Genomic DNA, 23,618 nt, shown 5'->3' on the forward strand with positions numbered 1-23,618 from the left:
AATGCGATTGGTCTGCGTGACAGTGGGCGGGGTTTCGTGTTGCTACATCACAGTGTTGCCATGTCGGCTTATTATAACGCTTGTTTTTCTGTAAAGTTGCTTGTAAATATGGGTAGTTTAGTTGCGGGTTGCGACGCGTTGTGAGCTTGCAGATCGGCTATTTTCAAATAGGCAACGTATATAGGTTTAAAGTGCTCATGTGGCCTATAGTCGCTTCTTTTGGGCTTGTTTTCATAGACCTGGTTGCTTGTCTCTGTCACAAAACCTGGCAACACTGCCAGCCTCCGTCGTTCCTCGGGAGGTTGGAAAGTCCCTGCCAGGGGGGTCTTCTCTTCTTCAATAATAAAACGGCAATTACTGTTGTCATTTCAAGTGAGAAACATCAATATTTTCGCCACTTTACCGCCACAAGGGACATAGGTTTTTGCACACTCGTGTCGGTTGTCGTTTGAACGACGTGCGAGTATAAATGTTCCACGGATGCTAGCCAGTGTTAGCAGCCTAGCTCTTTGTGCAGCTAGTAGCTGGGAGGATGTTTTGTTTGTGTTGAACAGCGTTGCCATGTCGGCTTATTATAAGCGACTTTGGGCTTGTTTTTCTGGTAAGTTGCTTGTAAATATTGGTTGTTTTTGGGCTTGTTTCTAAAGTGTACCTGCTTATTTATAGGCTTTTCCTCCAAATGTTGTAATTATTTAAACCAGTGGTTCTCAAATGTCTTCATGAAAATGTTTGTGTGCCCAGGCCAGTGGGAACATTTGTGTTGTTAGAATGTTGAATGAATTAATCCAAATATTCCACATTTTATTGCAAGAGTTTTTGAAAATAGCCGATTTACAAGCTTGTAAATCGTATATTTTCAAATAGCCGATGCATATAATAGGTTTAAAAGTGCTCACGATGTGGCCTTAATAAGTTGCTTCTTTTTGGGCTTGTTTTCCTAGAACCTGGTTGCTTGTTTCTCTCACAAAACATGGCAACACTGGTGTTGAACTGAACCTGAAGCTCTGGCTGGGAGGGAGAGGACTGTCGCCGTGGGTGGATGGATGGAAAAGGGAAAACACAATAGATTAATATCTTGGCATCATCATCATCATTCATCATCGTACACATTCACTGAAAGATCAGTGAAATACGTGGCCCGTAGCTGTAGAATCTATACTTCTGTTGGAAAGTAGACATCGGCGGGGAGAGCGAGCTCGAAGAGAGAGTTTGAAGCCAGAGGACAGGAGGAGAAAGATGGGAAACTGTCTGAAATCTCCCACCTCCGATGATATCTCTTTGCTTCACGAGTCCCAGTCGGATCGGGCCAGCAGCTACGGGGACCCCGGGGACCCCGACCTGGAGCCACCGCCCCCTTACCAGGTAGGTAACTTTGGTCAACTATGTGTGTTTAATGTAACTCTGATGGTGTACAAAATGTGACCGAATGGACCCTTATGTCTTATTGTTGTTACATTTCAGAGTTATAGATTAGATAAACCTTAGACACTAGGCTCATTTGATTTGGTAGGTAACAGAATAGGTGGGCACTATTAGGGACATCTGGGCACCTCGATGTAAAATTGGCTATTTTGTCCAAAATGTAAAAGAAAAAAAAATGGAAAAGTTTTTTTAGTATAAGTAAGTAAGTATACATGATTAGAACATGCTTAAACATTCGACAATTAAGGTCTAATATTTCTACAATTGCTACAAAACCTGTATATCCAGTCATTTTGGGGCATAAACAAGAAGTTGAAAGATAAAATTAAGTCTGATAATGATGTAATGTGCATGTTCACATCATGTGTATACTTTACATTACTTAAGACCTTTTTTTCAAATATACTTTTTTTTTTTTTTTTTTTACATTTTGGACAAAATTAATTATCGAGGAATTAATCGAGGTGCCCAGATGTCCCTACAGTGGCCACCTATCCTGTATCCGATTTGGTATAGCATGTGGTAGGTCTTAATCCAGCTCACATATCTGTTGGTAATCGCCTCACCTCTTGAGGTGAGAATACAGTAGAGAGAAGACAGACAGCCATGCTTAACTGACCCGATAAGATATCACACTGTACTGTTTTTAAGTCCAACATACTACAATGCAGTCCAATAAAAAAACAGCCCATGATCCTGTTGTCTCCTATTTGCTTTGACACTAATTGACTTTGTTCTGTCTGAGTGTGTCCACTCACCACAGTCATAACATGATTAATCCTTCATTGATGTAATGGGACTATAAGTAAAGTTCATCATTTAGTTTGTTCAGTCTTCACTCTGCAAAGTGAATCTGCTGTTTTCTTTGGCCCAAGTGCTGTACACACATAATTATACCGACGTGGGACAGAGTCTGGTATTTGCTTATTGCCTGGGCCCTAGTCAATAAAACAAGCCCCACCACAGTTCTCTGTTTTTAAAGGGCCGTTTTGAGGAATGACAGTCACAACTTTATCAGCTGTTTGCTTCATCATTCTCCCTGGGGCAACAGCTCTTGTTTGTTTGTCTGATGTTTTTAGTTCCAGAATTAGATCATCCACAGATGACAAGGCCATAGATATTATACCATTATATATGATGTATGGTTAACCATGCCATATAGGCTCTGTTTGTTTCCCCCCCCCCCCCCCCCCCCTCCTGTTTTAAGAAGTCGCTTGTGTTGCATAAGGGGAGTTTACATGTCTCTGGGCCAAGCTAAGCATTATCTGTAGATTTTAAGATACAGGTTTTTAGAGCATGGGAAACTGAAAGCGACTACATGTCAGTGTAGCATGAGAACTCGTCTATGGCTGATTGGAGAAGGCTACTTAGGTGTAAATGTCAGATAGGCTGACTTTTACACAACAAGTAGTCTTCTCCAGTAGCCTTCTCTAAGTCTAACAGATTCACTGACCATCATGTGCAGCATGTTGTGCTCAGTAAAGTTTCTCTAGAGTTGTATTTATGGTATTTTATTTAAAAGATGTGGCCTGAATATGAAACTAGATAGCCTCTGAAGTTGTACATTTACACTTTACTACACATATAAATTGGTTATATGTTTACTTTAAGCTATTACTTACTTACCTACTAAATCAGACCAATGGTATTCTAAGGTTACTGTAGAACATTCCCTGGTCACATAAATCTGCAGGTCATGGTTATTGGCCATTTTCAACTTCATTGTTATCATTATCAATGATTGTCAGAATAAAAGGTTAAGATAATAGCTGAACTGGGGCCAGAAGTCCTTGTAATGCATTTACGTCCAGGACTTGCCCAGAGTATGTCATGTCTGGCACGCCATCAGTATGTAATTAGGCCAAGCCAGTCAGCCCCTGTGAGATAGAGGGAAGATAGAAAGATAAATGTTGACGCACTTAGACCTAACCCTGCTTAAGCCACAGCTTAGATTCTTCAGAGGAACCCTGACTAAGCTTTCCACTATATTCAGAAAGTCATAACTTGTTTGCACTGACAGAAAATTGCAGGATTTCTGTTGAAGCGGTTGAAACAATCAATTTTGTGTTCATAAAGGGCTCTTTCAGACCAGCTGGGTCTTAAATCCTCTCCAGTTTGTTGGGTTAGTGACCGCAGTGGTCAGCACCTTTAGCATTCAAACCCCAGCTTAGGACTAGGCCTGTCACAATTATTACATAATCGCCTGATCGCAATTATTTGAAATGACCGCATTTATTTTGCATAATCGTTTCTATGCATCACGTTGTGAGCTTGTAGATCGTCTATTTCTGCTGTTAAAAAAATATATACATATAAAATGATTAAATATGGCCTATTCTGGCCATGGTACATTATGTATTTTGATTATTATTTGGTACGGGTCCTTGTCCGTCATTTCTTTGTATATCTAAGTTATTTGTCATATATGCCCTCCCCTGTGCAATTTTTGTTTACGAAGCTTAAAAGCCAAACAGAAATGTAATTTTTATTCTATCTGTTTCAATGTTAACATAATTAAATCATTATTTATTTTTGGGATTAAGATTAGATTAAGCGTCAAGTTAAATATGATCGTGACAGCCTAGGACACAGGACACCTTTTTTGTTGGTGGGGGAGGCTCAACTCAGGCCAATTTTAGTCTGAGTGTATTCTGTATATTGGATGCCAGAATACACAGGGGCCTGTGTTTGAAATGACGCAATTTTAGACTGAAATATCCAGCTGGTCCAGAAATGAGTAGACAGACATACCAATTGAACAATAGATCAGCCTGGCATTGAATTGGAGCTCATGTACACACGCCGCCACAATGCATCATAATCAACCTTATGTTTCAGAATCTATTCCGGCTTGAACCTGTCTGTCAGTCTGACTCCTATCAGACTGTTTCCTGGGATTCTATGAGGCTGGGGTGAATCAGGGGAAGTGGAATTCCACCATCTGGGTCTGAGCTCCTCTTTGCCTGTTTGGGGATTGTGTGTGTGCCGGTGCCATTGTGTAATATCCTGGCTGAAAAGAAAAAGTGCCCAGAGAGGCTTTCTGCACTAAGAGGCTTGTGTTTTGAGTCGTAGTTCCAACATATATGGGACTGTACGGGACCAGAATTTCCTTTAAAAGTATGCATATTATTGGCCAAACTGTTTGATGAATGGATGTTTGTGGGCTAAGTGGATGAGGTCAGATGTATATGAGCTCACCACTTAGGCCAGCAGACCATTAATTGGCTTGCCAAAATGTTTTCAAATCGGTGTGTCACCTCGGAAGGCTTGAAAGAAGAGGAGGAAAATGCAATGCAGTTTAGTTTGGTTCTAATGTGACTGTGAGAGCAGTCGGTGCGTGTGGTGTGCACACTCACATACGCCATCTGCCCATGTGTCTGAGTGGACTGGAATGGATGTTTGTGTGAATGTTGCTCACAGACCTACACACTTGTGTGTTGAGTGTGTGTGGTGATTTGGAAAGCAAGAGAAGTGCTGACTCATCACTGTGGGACTGGCTTACAAGAGATAAGGCACCCCTGCGTGTTTGAGTGTGCTGTATGTGTGTTGTAGCCCCCCTGGTGTAGCTACAAATGCCCCCGTCCCTGTCAGAGATTGGGAGCAGTGACAGGAGTGTATTGATCACATTCAGTGTGGCACAAAGCCTGCTGTCAGCCTGCTTTATGACTAGAGATCTTTGACTGAAACACGTTGCCGACATGAAAAGACCCTCACTTCTTTTTTTTTTGTGTCCATGTACTTGATATGTATGTGCACCCACTTCGCTCGCACACCGTTTCTCCCCTTTTCTGCATTGCTGACAACTCTGTATTTGTGAGGACGAGGGGGGTTCTAGAGAATGGTCCAACTTCCAAGACTCAGCAAAGCATCACCCGCTGCCCTGGCCAAAGTCGAGATTAAATGATCCTTCAGAGGTGTTTGGTGTCCTGAGGGATACACAAAAACATTCACAAGGGTGTGTGGTGGTGGAGAGACCATCACCAAAGCACACTGCTGTGCCAGTTGCTGTCAGCACTTTGCTTTGAGCCCAGCCAACTCAGTAAGAAGAAGTGAGGGGAGAAGGTTTTCTTTAGAGGTGCTTTCTAATGAGCTGTCAAGTTTGGGGAGGGGGAGGCGAGAAGGAACAGAGGGGAGTGAGAGGTAGAGATGAAAGCCGAGAGTGAATTTCTGAACGGCTGAGAGTGCATTTTGAAAAAGGGATGAGGCGTTCACGTTAAATCGATGTGTGCACAAAGTTGCATTTTCTTTCCTTCAGATTTGTGAAAAAACACATACACCTGTTTTTCCTCACACATCACAGCGTGGCGGGAAAGGAATAAAGCGCATGTGAACGTGTGTATCCACTCCCATTTTTACCCTTAATGAATGGAAAATCTCCCACAATTCACCAGTTAATACCAATACCATGGTTAATGCCCTAAACAGATTTCCAAGACTAATTCATACTGAAATGTATGTTTTTCAAGAACCACCATTATACATGAATGTAGGTAAAATGTAACTTAACAGATTGTGAAATGGAAACATTAGTTGAGGAGGTAGCAAATGGAAAAAACATTAGTTGAGGTAGCAAGTGAAAAACAAGAGTATGGAAGCTTGGTAGTGGCATATCTAACAATAATAAAAAGGGAGTGGGAGAGATGGCATTGGTTCAGAGCAATGCATAGTGTAAAGAAGATATATTACATATTGGCGAGCAGAATCATGTGATGACATCCCCCCCCCCCACACACACACACACAACACAGCACAATCCATGTCAAAGCAGCCCTTGCGTTGAGAACACGTTGGTGCTAAACCTTTTGTTGTGTTGAAACCCAAAACATGTGAACTTGTCCCAATGTATACACATTGAGGTGCTGAAAATTACATACTTTTTAATTTAATATGTGTATGTAGATGCTGCTATTATCATGGCCACCTCCTTGCAGGTAGTCGGCCTCCCAGCTTAGACAGGAGACTTAAACTACTCCTAGTCATTGCGATTAGACGGGTCCCCCTTTTAGCCATGCAAGGGTAGGGTTGCTCATCCACAATGCAGAACTATGATGACAAATGAGCCTACCCTCTGTTATGGCCTGGAGGCGGAGGGCCTGGGTGACTGACCTGCATTGTGCTGCAGGTCAGTCACTTTTGCCACAGAGCGTGTGCTCTTCCTGAAGGCTCAAACAGGGGGAATTCAAAACGATTCACCACAGTGATGTCAGAGGAGTCAGAGGATCTTTATGTCGGCCAAAGGATCAAGTATCAATGAAAGGCTGTTTGAGGTTTGTGCTGCAGACCCGCAGAGAGTCATTACCCTGTCACTCATTTTCATTGGCTTGTCACTACTTGCATGTTTTCCTGTTTGGTGTTGACCACTAGGTAAACAGAATGTTGGTGGTTGGGTTTCTCATTGGTTTTACGTCAGCATGCACTTATTTTGCTTTTCCCATGAAAGATGCGTCTACCTCTCACGCTCTCGGCCAGGACCTCATATTTCCTCTTCAAGTATGCACCAGTCTGTGTCGGAATGTAGATTTTTTGTGTGCATGTTTTTACACACGTTAAAGGGTTCATATGTGTACTGTACATTCTCGATGGGGGGCTAAATATACTAAGCCTGCAGAGAAACTGTCTGTAGCATTGACTTCCTGCTTTTACGGGATTGATGAAATAATGTGATACACACGTGCTGTTAACTTCACCGTCATCCCTTCCTGTGATCACATCAACAAACACTTCCTGTGATACTAATGTCCATCCTCTCTCTCCCGATTGTTGCCTTTTTATGACTGTATGTTAATGTGTGATCTATGCTGAGTGCATGTTCAGCTGTGCACTCGGCATTGTGTGCAGGTGTCTGCAGGTCACGTTGGAGGGTTCAGTTACTGTGTGGGGCCCTAGGCCGGGGGTTAAGATTTCAGATCCTGCAAGCTCTTCAGTTTCTGGTGTTGTTTCCTATAAGAGCACATCAATGCTGCTTAGATTGCACAGCATTGACTGCTTCCACCAATTGGGTCACAATAATGATGATGGCAAATAAATATTTACGATTTTGGAACACACACCTGTCACATAAGCCTAGAGACTGAGTTGTTAATTTAAACGACTTTGGACGGGTTCCTACACACACACACACACACACACACACACACACTAGGGTTGTGTACACGTTTTGTTGTAAAAGCGTTTCTGTGCCGCAGGGCAGCTCCTTTATCAGCTGTTGTTTTAAAATGGGATGCCCATAAAGCAGAAAGACAGAGGGGATATCTGGGATATTGGATTTTCTCTATCTGACATGCCCTTATCAGCACTGACAATACAAAGACTGCTGCAGATAATTAGGTGTCTGTCTGTCTGTCTGTCTGTCTGTCTGTCTGTCTGTCTGTCTGTCTGTCTGTCTGTCTGTCTGACTGAGTTGGAAGAGTGAGTGGCAGTGTGTCGGTATACCAAGTATGCATGTCTGGGTGGGGACCAGAGCTACTGCGTGCCGGTATTGAACTTGTGGGTTGAGAGTGCCCCTGTCTATCTTTTATCACTTCCCCGACTCCTTTCTCTGCATTTCCTTCACTTAGTGTTCACTAAGTGTTAGATGAGAGTTCACTAAGTGTTAGATGAGAGATAGCTCAACTATGTCCCTCCTCAGTAATGTCTCTTTCTCCGTGTTCTTGTTCTTGTCAACCCAAGTTTATCCAATGGAAGAGTTGTCTCAGACCAGCTGACACCATGCATCTCTTCTTCACTGCTATCCGTCACTGTCACCCCTCTCTCTCTCTCTCTCTCTCTCTCTCTCTCTCTCTCTCTCTCTCTCTCTCTCTCTCTCTGTGTTCTTGTTCTGGTCAACCTAAGGTCATCTAATGGAACAGTTGTTTCAGCCCAGCTGACATCGTGCATGCATGCATGCATGGAGAGAGAGAGAGAGTCATTATGACAAGTTAACAGAAACGCGCTGCTGACTGCAGCACTGTTGTCGTCCCCCTCCCCACCAACACAAACACACAAGCTACAGCTGCTACCATAGCTTTTATTCCCTGGCCTCGCTGATGGCTGCTGTCTGTTTTTGACACAGACGAGTGGCACGGCTGTCAGGAGAATAGCAGACTGGGGACAGGAACAGAGGGCGGCCGTGACAAAGCCGCAGCTACTAAAACCGTGCTGAGTCATGGCTTTGAATGCTGTACTGCTGAAGTACCTGGCTGCTAGCTAGCCTTGGCACCTGTTGTTGTGTGTATATATGAGCTGCAAGTACTAGTACTGCAGTACTGTTGGAAACGTCAAATTGCTTGACAAGCATAGCTTTATTGAAAATGGGAAACAAAAAGAACTTCAAGTTCAAAATAAAAGATATATAACCATGCATGTTTATGCACTTCAGCTCACAAATGGCTATGCCTGCCCAGTGCCTACCAAAATGTCTGTCTAGTGCCTACCAACATAAATGGTAAGCGCTGCTGTTTGTGCTGCCGAGTGCTTAGAAACCAACAGTACTTATCTAACTGATTCATAATGTGTTGGTAATTTTGAGATTCATTCAGCAGCATATTACATCAACAACGACCAGCGGGGACGTCCGGGTGGTGTAGAGGGAAAACGCTTGCCTCGCTGCAGAGACCTGGGACCAATTCCCGGCAGCAGTGCCTCCTGCTTGGCTGGGCAAACAAACAATTGGCAGTATTCGTGAGTGGGAAGGTGGCATAGAATCTAGTCCTTGTCACCACACTATTGACTGGTTGGTCAGGGTGTCGTTTTAGCAGGGAGTGGAACTGGGAGAAATGGCATGAACCTCCGTGCACAGTACTCTCCCCCTGGAGAAATGTCTCAGTCCCAGTGCCAGGTGAAAATAAGTGGCCAGTGGTAGAGGCATTTGGCCATTAGTGTGGGTTGACAGGGACTTGACAGCAGTAGTCCCCAAGTGGTTTGCCGTGAGACAGGTCCAGGTGTGTCTTGGGATTTTGTGACAGCCACACATTATTATTGTAATACAACTATACAAAAAGTAATGAATATTTTTTCAATTAAATATATTAGTAATTTCTCCACGCTCATTTTTAAAGATGGGGTCCTGATTTTGGCCATGTCATTATAGGCAAGAGTTTTTAATTTCAATTATTCTCATATTTCTATTTTATATTTTTCTTGATATTGTGACTTGACCATGGGTGTACCTTGGGGCCAAATAAAAAAAACACTGGACTAGTATGCAGGCAGGGGGGAGTTGGGCAATGAAAAGTAAAAAACAAACTAATGAGCAATTGCAGGTAGGTCTCCATACGTCTTGCTAACTTGCTACATCAGTGACATGCTATGCAGCAATCCTGTGGTGTTTTCAGGCAGGGTAGGTTAGTGTAAACAACATGGTGTCAGGTAGAATTTCAGTGGGAGCTGCTCAGCTTCTATACCACTAACAACGATATGATCCCTCTGGGATTCTCTATTGAGCAAGTGAAGACGGTGTGCGGGTTCTTCTGTTTTATCTAAACGTCTGCTCTACCAACGCACCTGTCCCTGAGCTGAACCAGGTGTGCAAAATACTTGTTGTTTATCTTTTCTACTCTTTTTTTTTAGCAGTGGGGTTCTAATGATGGCAATGTCAGTTAGTTGGTTGGTTAGTTGGTTGGTTGGTTGTTCTATCCATACAACACTAATAGATCACTAGCCTGGAATCCAGACTGATTTGCTACGTTCGTCTTTTTCTCACTTCGCTACTCAGTCTGGCCAGGGTCCTATTTGACTCGTATTTCAATTACGTAGACAAGTCAGGAAGTGACTCGTTTTACATTGGGAACCCCCCCCCCCCCCCCCCCCCTCCACACACACACACACACACACACAGACCAATCACTAGCCACGGGCCGTTTTCTCCCGTTTGTGCCAATTTGAGCTTTATGCAAGGACAAGTGATATAAAAAAAATCTAATTGTTGAAATTGTGCCTGGCTGAAGTCCTTATTGATGTGAATAAGCCTGAAGTCCCCGTAAACCGACAGAGAAAGGAAGCCGGGTAGAACATGTTATACTGGTATTAATCATTGCTAATATTATGAACGGACACTATTGTGTGCAGTGAGTTTATATTGTGTCTCTGTCTGACTCAATACACTCTGATACTGAAACTGGGTTGGTTACTATGATTGTAATGCTTTTTATTTTCTTATATTTGAAGTCATTCTGTGCTCTCTTCCATTCAAAATGACATTGCTGACAAACATGATGGGAGTCTTTTGACTTGTCACTTCCCACATCTGTTTCAGTCGGTGTTACCTAAAGGGGCTTTTCTCAGCTCATGTGAACCAGGCTCTTGTCCTACTAAGTTAACAATTTGAACCCTAGCGTCCCTGTTCTGGGGCTAACATTTGACAAGCACATCTACAAGCTCATGAGACATTGTGAGCTTGTAGATTGGCAAAGAAATTTAGTGTGGTTTGGAAACACTTTTTTTTGCATCATTATTACTGTTCGCCCATGTTGTCTTAATAGACAAACCTCGCTGCTATTTTCAATGAACTGTTGTACTGTCTGTCTGTAGAAGTGAAGTAGCCAATGAAGTGTACTGTTCTGCTGACTGTTAGTTGTGTTTAAGGAAACACTGCCACCCACTGGCTCAAACATCTCTGGAAAACGGGCAGAAATGTTATTTTGGCCAATGCATAATAAATGATAGTCATTGTAAGCCTTTTAGTCCCACACACTATCTTTTTGCAGGGGCAAATTCCTACTGAAATAACATAAATAATAATTATATCTATGCCGATCAAAATATGTTATTGTTTCACAGTCATCTGAGTAGTTTGAGTGTGTAACCAGCCGCACTCCAACCAATCCACTCTAAGCCCTCTTCAGGGGTGAACTCTTGATATGGCTCACTATATCCTCCTTCTCAGTATTGAAGCTAGTCTGCTTTTGTCCCATTTAAGAGAGAAAGTTTGATGTTAGGTACTGGTTTCTTCTGCTCATGCTGGCAAGTAAGGGATTCAGTTCATTGTGTACCGTCAAGAATGTTGACTCTCAGAGAGAGAGAAAAGTGAGGCATTTTGTTGTAGTTCAAAAATTAAACTCTTGTATTGGTGAAGAGAGGGCTGACTAGCAAGTTCTCCAAATATAACATGGCTTATTGTTCTTCTAACCCTTTTGCACACAAAATATGCAGGGGATTTCCACTTGTCTCCTAAGTACAGTACCAGACTGAAATGTGCACTTGCCCACTTTTAAGTCGGCATGAATCTCATGGCAAAATGATGGAACCTAGTTGGTTTATGCTAAAATGTTGTTTCCCGCTTGCCACTTGATGCAGTTTGTTTGCTGTATAATTTTCTATCATGTTTTGTTCTGCCCCTTTTTACATAAAATACTTGATTTTCAGAATGTAGTAGCTACATACAGGAATTGGTTTTGGTCAAGAAGCACATTTGAAATATGTTTAAGAAGCAAGTTTGATCAATTCATTGCAACACAATGGATGTTTCATGCAAAGCCCAGTAAGTCCAGCATGCGTGTAAGGCTAATGTCATACAATGCCATACACACATGCCCATTACATTGACTCAACAAAATCTGGAGTGCTTATCACTAATTACTGATTTTCAAACAAAGATGGCACCCAAACTATAATTAGACATGTCACAATAATTACATAATCACCTGATTTACATTAATTGAGATCATCGCAATTATTTTGCATAATCATCGGAATCGTTTTCATTCATCTGTGTAAAGTAATCTGTTGAGAAATAGCGAAATTTGACGGTCTACAAGCTCGGACTGTTTTTTGAAAGTATAAAATTATTAAATACAATAATATTGCCTTCAAAGGAGGAACACTGCTTTGATCCAAGTTCACGAGACGCGTGTTAACACTCTCTACTTCCCCTTGTGCAGGAGCAGATCCATGTGCCTGTGTACCACCCCACGCCCAGCCAGACCCGTCTGGCCACCCAGCTGACCGAGGAGGAGCAGATCCGCATCGCCCAACGCATCGGCCTCATCCAGCACCTCCCCAAAGGGGTCTACGACCCGGGTCGTGACGGCTCTGAGAAGAAAATCAGAGAGTGAGTATGACAGAGCCCATTCCCTCTTCCCTAAAACATAACATCTCACAGATGGAAACGAGTGTGCCCAGCCCGCATTTCTCCAAAGTACAAGCCATTTTTCATTTTGTCTATTTTCTTTTTCTTCATTTTGTCTACTTTTTTGTCTATCCACACTTCTGGATGTAGAAATAGTCAGCACAACTCTCTTCAAAACTATGTGTGGCACAGTGGCTACAATTCCTACGGAGTGTGAGACATTAGGGACATTTCTGACAGAAGTTGTAAAGGGAATATTCATAATCTGTTGAGATGAAAATAGGACAGTGTCTCTGTGTTGTTGTGGTTCTGCTATAGGGACTCAGCTGTAACATCAGTAGCCTAATCCTTTAAGCATAAGTACACTTTGTTAGAGGTTTGGGTTGTGTACTTACCTTGTCATGATGTAACTAGTCCAACTGGTGAGACTTCTTGTGCCGTTGATTAGAAATTGATAATCCAAAAATAATCTCCTCCTTACATACGGTGAAACAGCTCTCAAAGTCACTCTTTTGCCACATAAATGAACTCATTTTTTCCCCAGTTCTGCCTATATACTGTTACTGTACAACATCACAAAACCAAGTACGCCATTTGTTTTTAATAAAAATGTCATCGAGTTGATTTAGCTATATTTTAATTTGGTTTATATTTTAATTTGGTTTTAATTTTGGTCGATGATTCAGTCCAATCTCCTTCATTTGTGTGTTGTCCTGATTGCATTGCCAACTCAGGACGTCATCTCGTTATTCAACATCTTCCGATGAGTTCAACCTGATAAAACAACAAAAACAACAATGTATCCATAATTATGTCTGTGTTCCCCTGTGTAGGTGCGTTATCTGTATGATGGATTTTGTGTACGGAGACCCCATCAGGTTCCTGCCCTGCATGCACATCTACCACATGGATTGCATAGACGACTGGCTGATGAGGTCCTTCACATGTCCCTCCTGCATGGAGCCCGTGGACGCGGCGCTCCTCTCCTCCTACGAGACCAACTGACTCACACACACATGCCCACAGAATACAGACAATTTACATGCACATGCCCATACATATACAGCCTTCACATTGGGTGGTAAAAAAAAGAAGAAAAAAACTAGTTTTGCCTGACTGTCCAATTAGCCCACTCTCTGAACCCACAGACTGAGGAATGGAGTCAAAATTGCACTTGGAATGCAGTGCTGACATGGCATGATGGCGAGTGTGTGTGTGTGTGTGTGTGTGTGTGCGTGTGCGAGTGAACTTGTTTCTGGTCCTCAGTGGTAGTCCTGCTGGACAGGGTTGTCTGTGGGTAAAGGGGGGAGGGTTATAAATGTGGCCGGGCAAAGAGACTGGGTGTTAAATGTCCAGAGGTTTAAAGGACAACAGAGGACAGAAGGAGAGGATTGACGACGAAGGCTGGGGAAACTAAAATAATTTCAGAATTTCCTAATTTATACACTTTAGTGCGGACACACACACACACACACACACACACACACACACACACACACACACACACACACACACACACACACACACACACACACACACACACACTTACTTCCCTTATGATCAGATGGACTTTTGCAATATGCTGGGCAATGGACTTCTAGCCACCGCCATCAGAAAGTGCTTTGTGCTTCTTGGGACACTGAAGCATGACATAACAATCTCTCCTAATGCAAGAGCGAGGGAGGCAAACCCTGTTGGACAACAGACAATAGATATCTGTACCCTAATACAGATGCCTGCTACAGAATCCTATCTGCTGAAAGACTGAGGAAAATATGTGATTTTAAGACATAAGATAGGCCTCCACTTGTATTCTTCATGCAGGCCTACATGTGTCCGTGTGTATATGTGAGAACAAAATGCATTACTGGTTGGTTGGTTGGTTGGTTGGTTGACTGACTGACTGTTTGTGGCTTTGTGGAATATGTTCTGCATCTGTTCTGTCAGTCAGCATAAGGGCTCTGTTAAATCCTCACCAACACAGAAACAAGGAAGTCCTGGCAAATTTAAGTATGTTTTAGTCACCAATGTAACACATAGCTAGCATACTAGTACTATGAGGCTATATGCTGTGTTTTTCATGACTTGTTGGTCATCTGTGAGTCCGCAAATTATTGGCCAAAGCACAAAGAGTTCTGCTAACGGATTGTCTACTATCTGAATGATGCACATGTATTTCATACAAATCAAGATAAATATTTGCACTTCCTCATTGGATTCGAGGATGAGTTCAGCATATTATGCATACAATACTTAATGTTGAAGTGGTGGACGTTCGTTTTTGCCCACATACTGTACACTATCAATATGATGTTTTTTCAAACCTCAGTGATGCTTGCCATAGTATGTCCCAAGAGCAGCGTCCCCATATTTTGTAAATGTAACACCAGCCCTGTCCTGTAAACTATATAAACAGCCTTGTAATTCTGAGAACAAGGCTTTGAAACTTCTCTCATTGGAAGGAATCAGTTTCTAGTTGTACGCTATCGCATCCTGTTGTTGTCGAACTGTCGCTTATTCGTGGAACCAGTTCTAAAACAAACATTGATATCGCTGGTGATGACACGGCAAGATGGGCTAGCCACAGGTTGCACGAGTTTCAAATGAGTTTTCAACTGCTAGACTGAGTGAGCAACTGGAAATGCAGGCAAATTGTGCATTGAATTAATAACCTTATGTTGACGAGATGTTTAGAGAGCCATGGACATGTAGAATTTAATTGCTCTAATTAGTTGAAAATGATTTTTACAATAATTCATTTAAATCACTGAAGTTTTCCTGTGGTCAAATAATTATACAAGCGACTATAGCCCAAACCTCTGTTTACCATAATATATAAATCTAGTATTACTCTAAATTCATCCAGGACAAAAATCCCCTTCATCAAGAACAGGGTTCAAGGTTTTTAATGTCACAATGCACTTACAATACAGCTGTGGCAACATTGTTCTCAGTGAAATTCTTGTACTTGGAGCCTCAACAGTGTGGATAAAATAAATAAAAAAATCAAAGAAAAATAGCAAACAGTACAAATCTGACAGTTTGGAACCATGCCTTTAGTAGTTTTTGCAAAAGTGGGGTGCAGATGTGCATTACGCTAGGTCAATTATGTGTTTTGTGGGAAGTGCAAGTGGCAGTAAGTAATTGCCTTGGTTTTCCACTTTACTTTTCTCTTCCCTTTTTATGTTGTGCTTTTATCTCCTTTGTCAAGATGGAGCCCCATTGCCTTAGGTCATATGTGGGCGAGGGTTGCTATTCGCTGCTAATGTGTGGAGAACAGACTCAATAGCACAAATAAATGCAGTGGGAGTAATATGTGACATGTTAGTAATGTCAGCTGGGTGCAGAAATCATTAGATATGACAGTGAAAACAATAGCCCTGTCAAAAAAAAAGTTCACCTACATTATTTGAAAAGTCTGTTTTTCTGTCTGGTCCAGCAATTTATGTCAATGCTGTGGTAAGGCCAACTGACAAGATGTGGCAGTTGGAAGGAAGTTGTGGTCCACGGCAGGACAATACCACTTTGTTGAACAGGGGAGATTTTCGGGGACCTAATAAAAGCTAGATTAAATTTCGAAACTGTGCGGAGCCAGTAAAACTATGATTCTGTATGTTTCGGTTCTACCATGATTCCCCAAAGACCATTGAAGGGGATGTTAACTCATACCGAATGCACAGGTGTCATTGTTGATTTGTGAACATGAATGATGCTCTTTCAAGCTATGATTATGACAATATTTTAAAAAGATATTTCAGACACCTCTGCAGTTGCTGCTCCTTTGATGTGGTACATGGGGCTGGCGTTGTGGACTCACAATTTAGTTTGAGCTTTTACCAAATTAGCTTTTTATAGAATATGCTATAGCTCTGTAACCAGAAGGTTTTCTGGAAAATCATTCTGGGTACTGTCAACATAACATAACATAACAGCCTTCTTTTCACTGACAATGGAGCATCTCCCAAAGGCAAGGTCTGTCCTTACCTCTTGTCTAGTTATGGTAAAGACATGCAGTCAAATCAAGACTGCCTTGTCTTGGATCACAGAAATTACAAATTAATTCAGCTAAATGATGGAATTTTTGCTTTAGTTACAGGACTGAACATCAAAGTTTGACTGATATTTGTATTGTGTGTGTGTGTGTGTGTGTGTGTGTGTGTGTGTGTGTGCGTGCGCGTGTGCGTGTGAGAGAGAGTTTGGTTGTTTGTGTATGGATGCGAAATTAGAATTGTCCTTGTTTGTAAGCATACATATATGCATATATGTACTACAGGCAAATAATAAATAGACAATGCAACCACATTATATGTTGGTGCCAGTTATCTCTTGCCAGTTCTCTTTTTTTCAGTGGTTAGTGCTCATTGTGGTTAAAGTCACTCATCCCTCTCGGCATTGTTTCTAAACTAAAGGCAGAGGTGAGAATAAATTAATCTAAAACAATTTTATAATCATTAAGTGATTAGTGGTAAATGTCAAATCTTTTGCTCTGGTAAGTTACAGTTAGCTTTCACAGGGAGTGGCAGACAGTATCATCCGGTAAAGATCTGTCACCAGGAAGTCTGCCCTTCCTAATACAAGTCACAGTACTTTGCAAAGCAATGTTTTCAGAGGAGGCACCTCTTCAGTAGAGAAAGCCACAATGTGGGTTTTGCTTCGTCTGTTTTACACAACATCAAAGTACGTTGGCAAAGTTGGCAAATCTCAATTTATTTCTTGCTCTGAATACATACAATTTGAGTGAAACTCTCAATAGTATTACAAATGTTTAAGCACTTTTTCAGTTACAATTTATTATTTTTACATGTACTCAAATGCGAACGAATATGATATTATAGACATTAACATGGTATTTGGAGCCCCAAAGGCATTTCAGCCCCACTTCACCCTTCAGTTAAGGAAAAAACACATTATGTCTTTGATTGCTATCCGCTCTTGGCTTTTGTTAAATAATCTACAGCATTTCATATTAACGTATACAGTATGTTTACTTGAGGCACTTGGAGAACACAAGGAACATCTATTCTGACCCTGTTTGAACTACTGTGCATATCTCACTTTTTGTTTCATTTTATGATTTGATTTATTTTTGCACTTTTCTTAAAAAGCAATGTCTCAACGAACATAGAGTATTCAAATACTGAATGAAATGTACTCTTCCCATTGATGTACCATTGAAATGTACTCTTCCCATTCACTCAATATTCTCCCTCAATCATCATCTTCCTCTTCCTCTTCTTCCTCCATGTCCTCGATCTCTTCTTGGGCAGCTTGCTGTTCCTCTAAGGCGGCTTTCAGTGCCTGTTCCTCTTCCAGAGTCGGGTCCAGGGCTTCAGTGATCTCAGGCCCACTGGGGTATTCATTCTGGGGTGTCAGTGGGAGCGATGGGCTATATCCTTCCCCTGCAAACTTCATACCCCAGCCAATGTATATGTTTCCAAACTTTCTATAAATGAACAAATAACACATATTTCTCAGTAATGATACCACATGTCGTATATGTGATTTCTAGAAAATCATGAATTGCTGTTTTTTTTCTCCTCACTTTCCACAAGCATAGGCGTGTGCCCCTGGCCAAAGGTTTGAACGCAACACAGCAACTGCATACTGAGAGGTGAGAGTGGAGGACATTCTGGAGCTCCACGAAGGGGTATTGAACAGCTCTGAAAGGCACAAATATTAGACTAATCCAACAACCGTCAATATGACATGAAAATATGCAAAGTTTTAGACTGACTGACCTGCATCTTCAGAGACGGGAGTGAGGAGAGGAGGCCCCACCTCTGGCTCAGGCTCATCAGGCTCCTCCTCCTTCTCCTCCTCATCTCCTTCCTCATCAAATTCATCTTCAGGCTTCACTGAGAGGTTAACCCAAGCACAGCGGCCCTAAAAGAGATAACATGTGTTTACAGTAACCTGTGTCTGGGCAAAACACACATGAAAATGTCTTGAGCTTTGATAAGGTAAATGTTTATGCGGGTGCCTAAATATAAATAAAAAGCAGGTGAAAGCGCACACTGCCCAAGATATAAGCTGGTATAATGTTACAGACTAAAAACGATATAAATGACATGGTGCTGCAGGTGAACAAAAATAAAAAATGTACAGAGCAGACACAGTTTCAGTGTTCCGTGCTTTCTTAAAGGGGAAATGAGTGATGACTCATCATGTTGTAATTTGCAATGTTAAACCCACAATCAATCCTCCAGTTCAAGGCAACACAGAAAGGGGGGAACTTTTTTCTTATTTCCACACAACTCCTTTATGCTATATTAATGACATAGTTAAATATTGAAAATGGGTGGATTTCCCCTTTAAGTGCTATATGGAAAGGAACCACATACATCATTATACAGTCATATGAGAATCAATGTTACTAAGTGCTACTATTTTACACCTGTAAACCTATAGACGGGTTTCCTGTTAGTAAACATGAGAGGAATATGACCGCGCAGCTGCGGGGGGAAGCCTATGGGTGCGTTTGGAAATTACGCACCGGAGCACACTCGCCTATTAGTTTGTACTGGCCAGTGCGCTCACTGCCGCTCAGGGCTCTATTTTCGAACGCGCCTTTCCCCCAGGCATGCGCAGATTGCGCATTCTGCTCTGTGATGACGTCGCGCGGAAATCCGTCTATATGATGTGACAATAAAGTTGATTCTGATGCTGATAAGTCAGGTAAGTTAAATCAGATGCTGATCCACAGGCAGCAAATCCGTTAAACCTTAAACCTTAAAAAAATCATTATTTACTGTCATTCAGTGTTGTACTACCTGCTGCAGGATGTGCTGAACATGGTGTACCCATGTGGACAAGGACTCTGCCATCTCCGGTACCGGAATGCCTTCGAAGTCAGGATTCTCTTCATAGCTGTCACGAGGTGCGTCATCTTCCTCGTCACCTTCCTCCTCCCCAAACTGGTAGAGCCCCAGTGGACTGACGTGTGTGCCCGCAGAGATGCGGGCGACCTGTGCTCTCAGATAGTTGGCTTCATTACCAGGGAAGGGAGGATAGCTGACGACCGGGGCATCCAGCCTCCCAGTGAAGAATTTGCGGATTTGCCGCGCAACATTAATCTGCGCCGGAGTGACCGAAGGGAGTTTGACCCAGGGAAGACCTGGCTCAGTGCACACAAAGTAAACATATTTGTTAACACCTGTGTGGTTGGCTTCTTTTGGCACCACGGGTGGAGGCTTGTAAGTTGATTGAGGGAGTGCATCAGCCTGAAAAACAAAACAAAGAAGTCATCACATATAACAGGACTGGTATGCTAATACAGTGGTTCCCAGTCCCAACCTTTTCAAGCCGTGACCCCCAAAATAATCATATTTGAACTGGGGGCCCCCTCCCTGACAAGCACTTGGAATTGCAGGCGTTACATTTAGTTTGACTCGGTTCCACAGATACATATTGTGAAAACAGCAGATCTACAAGCTTGTGAGGCGTTGTGAGCTTGTAGATCTGCTTGTAAATCTTGTAAAGCTTACACTCTGCTTGTAAAGCTTGTAAATCAGCTATTTCCAAATTGTTTGCCTCTTTCTTATATGGTTGTCTCCGCCAGGCCGAAAGGCATGGCGAGATAGTATGTTTTGTTTGACAATTTGATTACTTGCCACTAACTTTTGATGCAGTAATGGTATTTTCTTCTTCTTTTTTTAGATATTGAAAAGGTCTTAAAGTCCTTACTGTCACTTTACTGTCATCTGGGGACCCCCCTGTTGAGAACCACTGTGCTAATACACCATTTTAGTGTTTCTTTTTTCTGGGAAAGACTTCTTAGCTGATCGGTTAACGGCGGACATGTACCACTTCCACCACTTCATTCTCCTCATCTTCGTCCCGGGTCTCTGCCTCTCTCTCTTCGTCCTCAGGTGTTTCTTCTGGACCCTGGTCCTCCTCCTCCTCCTCCTCCTCTCCATCTCTGTACTCACACTCGGCAACAACATAGTTGCTCTCTGTTCCCAGAATCTTTCCCCACAGCTGACAGCGCTGCAGTGGTCGGGAATCCACAAGTTGCTTGAATGCGAGAAATATCCTCTGCATCTCCTCTCGGCCCAAGCCCACTCCAGCCTGCTCTAGATAGAAGCCAGTCTCGCTCACGTTAGGGAGAGGTGTTTCGACCTGGCCAAAGATGGAAATACAGACAACGTCACATTTTTGTAACTCAAACTCTTAACCAAATGAACCCTGGTGTTGTACCTATTCTGGGCACGTCATAATTTGTCAGCTATAAATTAAGGATTGTTCCCATCATGGTCATGGCTACCCACCAGTCGTATGATGGCACCATCCTGTACTCAAACTCAACTTTGTTTTTAATTTTTATCCTATGATTTTGTAACCCATTTTTTCACCCAGTGCCAAAGCTGTAATCCTGGGTGCTACTTTCCCTCTGCCAGCCTGGGGAGATCTCATGCTTCCTTCAACACATTAGGAGCTAGCAAGCCGCTTCTTATCACCTGACAGGGGGGAGTTTCCCCGGTAGGATGTAACGCGTGCAAGGAACACGTTATTCCAAACAGTTCCTTTGCCCTCCATCAGGCGCCCCGGCTGACCAGCGGGAGGCAGTATAGAGACCAGGATCACTGCATGTTTTTTGTGAGGGTACCTACATGGGGGGGAACATGCAAACTCCACACAGAAAGGCCCTTTCGCCAACCCCACCTAGGGTATGGGCACTGAAAACTCAACTTTATTGTTTGCAGTTACATAGTTAAATGAAATAAGGTGGTGGTGGTGGTGGTGGAGGGGGGGGTGCACAAGTGTGGGTGTGAGTGGAGTACCAGTTCGTCCTCTTGGTCAGCATCTTCCCGAGAGAACAGCAACCGCTGCTGCTCAGCCAAGAGCTGTGCAGCTGCAGAGAGTGGCACGTCCCTCAGAGTGCTCTGGTTGTTTTCAAGCAGCTCCCTCTTCACATCACGGCTCACATCCTCAATCACATCCACCACATTTTCTGGACGCTCGTCCATCACCTTTGTCAGTACACGTGCCAGGTGGTCATATCTGTAAAGTGAGAGTCATGTTTAATAACGACTGGTGAGCAAATGTTCGATGATCCAGAGGAACTCAAAGTGGGGTCCTTGAGGGTGTTCCAGGGGACTCCCCAGGAAATTATTTAATACATAGCATCAAAATTAGTGTAACCACTTTAAACCCTATATAGGTAGTGTCGTATCCAGACAATAAGGGAACCGGCATAAATACACGTCCATATCCAATGACGGGGAATAAGGAGTCACCGTTCAGAGTCCGAGTTTCCATTCTCAAACAATTCACTTTATTGTCAGAGTTCTCAGCAATCCATACATACAAGTCAATCCAACATATGGCGCGGCCCATAGAGTCTGCTTTATTCTGTTGGGCATGACATCTGCTTGGGTCCAGATTCACAGAGTGCCCCGTTTCTCACACAAACATCACATTATATGCAAGCAACAGGACCTCCTCCTGACCACTCACAGGTTGCTAAGGACAATGGACTTCTTGGGGTGGGCCTAAAAGTCACACACTGGATCTATCTTAGTTAGCACATAACATTTATCTATCAAACTGTACTTTTACACAAGCTCACATTATAACATTATTATTCAACATTTTATTAGCTTTGAAATAAGTCTAAACATTAACATGTCCGCCGTTTGTATGAATGATAGGACAATTGAAGTTACTTAAAGACTTCTCCTACAGCTGTTCGTACTCAGCCCCTCCCCTCTAGAGAGAGCGGCATAGTCACTTCATCAAATGATGTCGTCATTAACCTTAGGCACAAAGTGATCATAATATCCAACTAAAAGGGTTTTTCCTCGGATCTATTTTACTAAAACTAAAGTCCTAAATATCTGTAAATTTAGAACAGACTAGTACACTTTGTTTAATGAATTCTGTTGGTTTTACTTATTTCAGTCTGCTGTTGAGAGAGATAACAGGCAACAGGCACTCCTGCATATTATTAGGCTATCTCTGAGTGAACAAAACGATTCGGCCAGGGTGTGGTGTCATAGATTCACACCCAAGACAATGGACAGGATGGCTGGAGGTATTAGCCTCGGAAACCCAGCCTTTTTTTTGGTTTCAAACTCAACTGCAGCTGTTAGCCACAGACTGACCCCCAAACTAGCAACCTTTTGGTCTCTGCTTGTCATGAGACACTTTGACGGTTTGTGTTCATAATGTATTAATAACTTCATATTCCATAAGCACAGGACCCGATATGACACGACAGTAGGCATATGGCTATTTGAAAATAGCTGATCTACAAGTTCACAACACAATACGTTGTGAGCTAGTATATCTGCTATTTTAAAAACAATCTTGAACATTTTTGAAAAATGTGTCACATTTTAACTACTCAAATCTTGTATGCAGGACCCTGGCATGAAATATTTTCAGAAGGGGGTCCATGGGCAAATACTGGGTCCCCATGAAAACCACTACAGTGATCCATAGCCTACAGCATTCACATAGCATTATTGAGATGGGCATAAGCACATTGTGAGCTTGTAGATCTGCTATTTTCAAACAATGTTTATATATTTTATAAATGTTATACATTTGAAAACTTGTGAAATTGGACATTCAGCATAATGAGTACTTTCTACATTTTCTTCAAGTACATTTTTATACCAATACGTTTGTACTTTTACTCAAGTAAATTTTGAATTCCGGACTTTTACTTGTAATTTCTACATTGCAGTATTGATACTTTTTTTTTACTAAAAAATGTGAGTACTTTTTCCACCACTGTTCATATGACACAAAATGTAGCCTACTAGATAGCCTACTTACAGGTTGAGGTTGCTTTTTGTGCTGTTTTTTAGCATAAACGCCTTGAAGGAGGCCGCCGCCTGCTGCCTTTGATTGTTCATCTCTTGGTTTCCATCATGTGTCTCCATTGCCTTTGGTCCTCAGTCTTTGGTCTATCTCAGTCTTTGGTCTATCTCAGCCAAGTGACTTCAAAACGCTTTACTAAATGCTACACGAACGAGATCACCGGTAGCAAGAAGATTGAAATGTTAGTTATTGGAGTTAAATTAATAAATACACTGATAGCCAGAGACCGCAGTTTGTGCGCTTTCCTGTTGCTATGGTAAACAATAGGTTGTTACTAGGGAAACCAGTGAACTCCAAGAGAAAAACAAAACATGAAATGGATGCA

At 42.3% G+C, this 23,618-nt stretch overlaps 2 protein-coding genes across 3 annotated transcripts; one reads left to right on the top strand and one right to left on the bottom strand.

Moving 5' to 3' along the window:
- The first annotated feature begins 289 nt into the window (after window positions 1-289).
- On the top strand, window positions 290-14,916 carry rnf11b (ring finger protein 11b). Of its 2 annotated transcripts, none has more exons than XM_084067073.1 (4): window positions 290-601; window positions 942-1,362; window positions 12,279-12,448; window positions 13,300-14,916. In XM_084067073.1, exons 2-4 carry the CDS (start codon window positions 1,237-1,239, stop codon window positions 13,469-13,471), a joined length of 468 nt encoding a protein of 155 aa, XP_083923199.1. In that variant the 5' UTR covers window positions 290-601; window positions 942-1,236; the 3' UTR covers window positions 13,472-14,916. The 2 variants fall into 2 exon arrangements, with proteins under 2 accessions (XP_083923199.1, XP_083923200.1); XM_084067074.1 differs by having other exon boundaries at window positions 308-372.
- Window positions 14,917-17,674: 2,758 nt separating this feature from the next.
- Window positions 17,675-23,360, bottom strand: rsph4a (radial spoke head component 4A; the record flags this gene model as incomplete). The annotated part of the gene is made up of 7 exons (XM_084066969.1): window positions 23,249-23,360; window positions 21,247-21,466; window positions 20,270-20,584; window positions 19,237-19,686; window positions 18,205-18,349; window positions 18,009-18,126; window positions 17,675-17,909 (listed from the first exon to the last, which is right to left on the bottom strand). The coding sequence occupies exons 1-7, from the start codon at window positions 23,353-23,355 to the stop codon at window positions 17,675-17,677; spliced, it is 1,590 nt and encodes a 529-aa protein (XP_083923095.1). The 5' UTR covers window positions 23,356-23,360.
- Window positions 23,361-23,618: the final 258 nt, after the last annotated feature.

This window comes from Gymnoscopelus microlampas, assembly GCF_963454915.1.
Source record: "Gymnoscopelus microlampas genome assembly, chromosome: 9".
NCBI classification, from domain to species: Eukaryota; Metazoa; Chordata; class Actinopteri; order Myctophiformes; family Myctophidae; genus Gymnoscopelus; species Gymnoscopelus microlampas.

Bases quoted from the DNA above. Each gene is read 5' to 3' on its own strand.
- rnf11b (XM_084067073.1), top strand. From the start codon at position 1,237: ATGGGAAACTGTCTGAAATCTCCCACCTCCGATGATATCTCTTTGCTT. The intron at 1,363-12,278 runs GTAGGTAACTTT...CCCCTTGTGCAG, and splicing joins AGCCACCGCCCCCTTACCAG to GAGCAGATCCATGTGCCTGT. The intron at 12,449-13,299 runs GTGAGTATGACA...TCCCCTGTGTAG, and splicing joins TCTGAGAAGAAAATCAGAGA to GTGCGTTATCTGTATGATGG.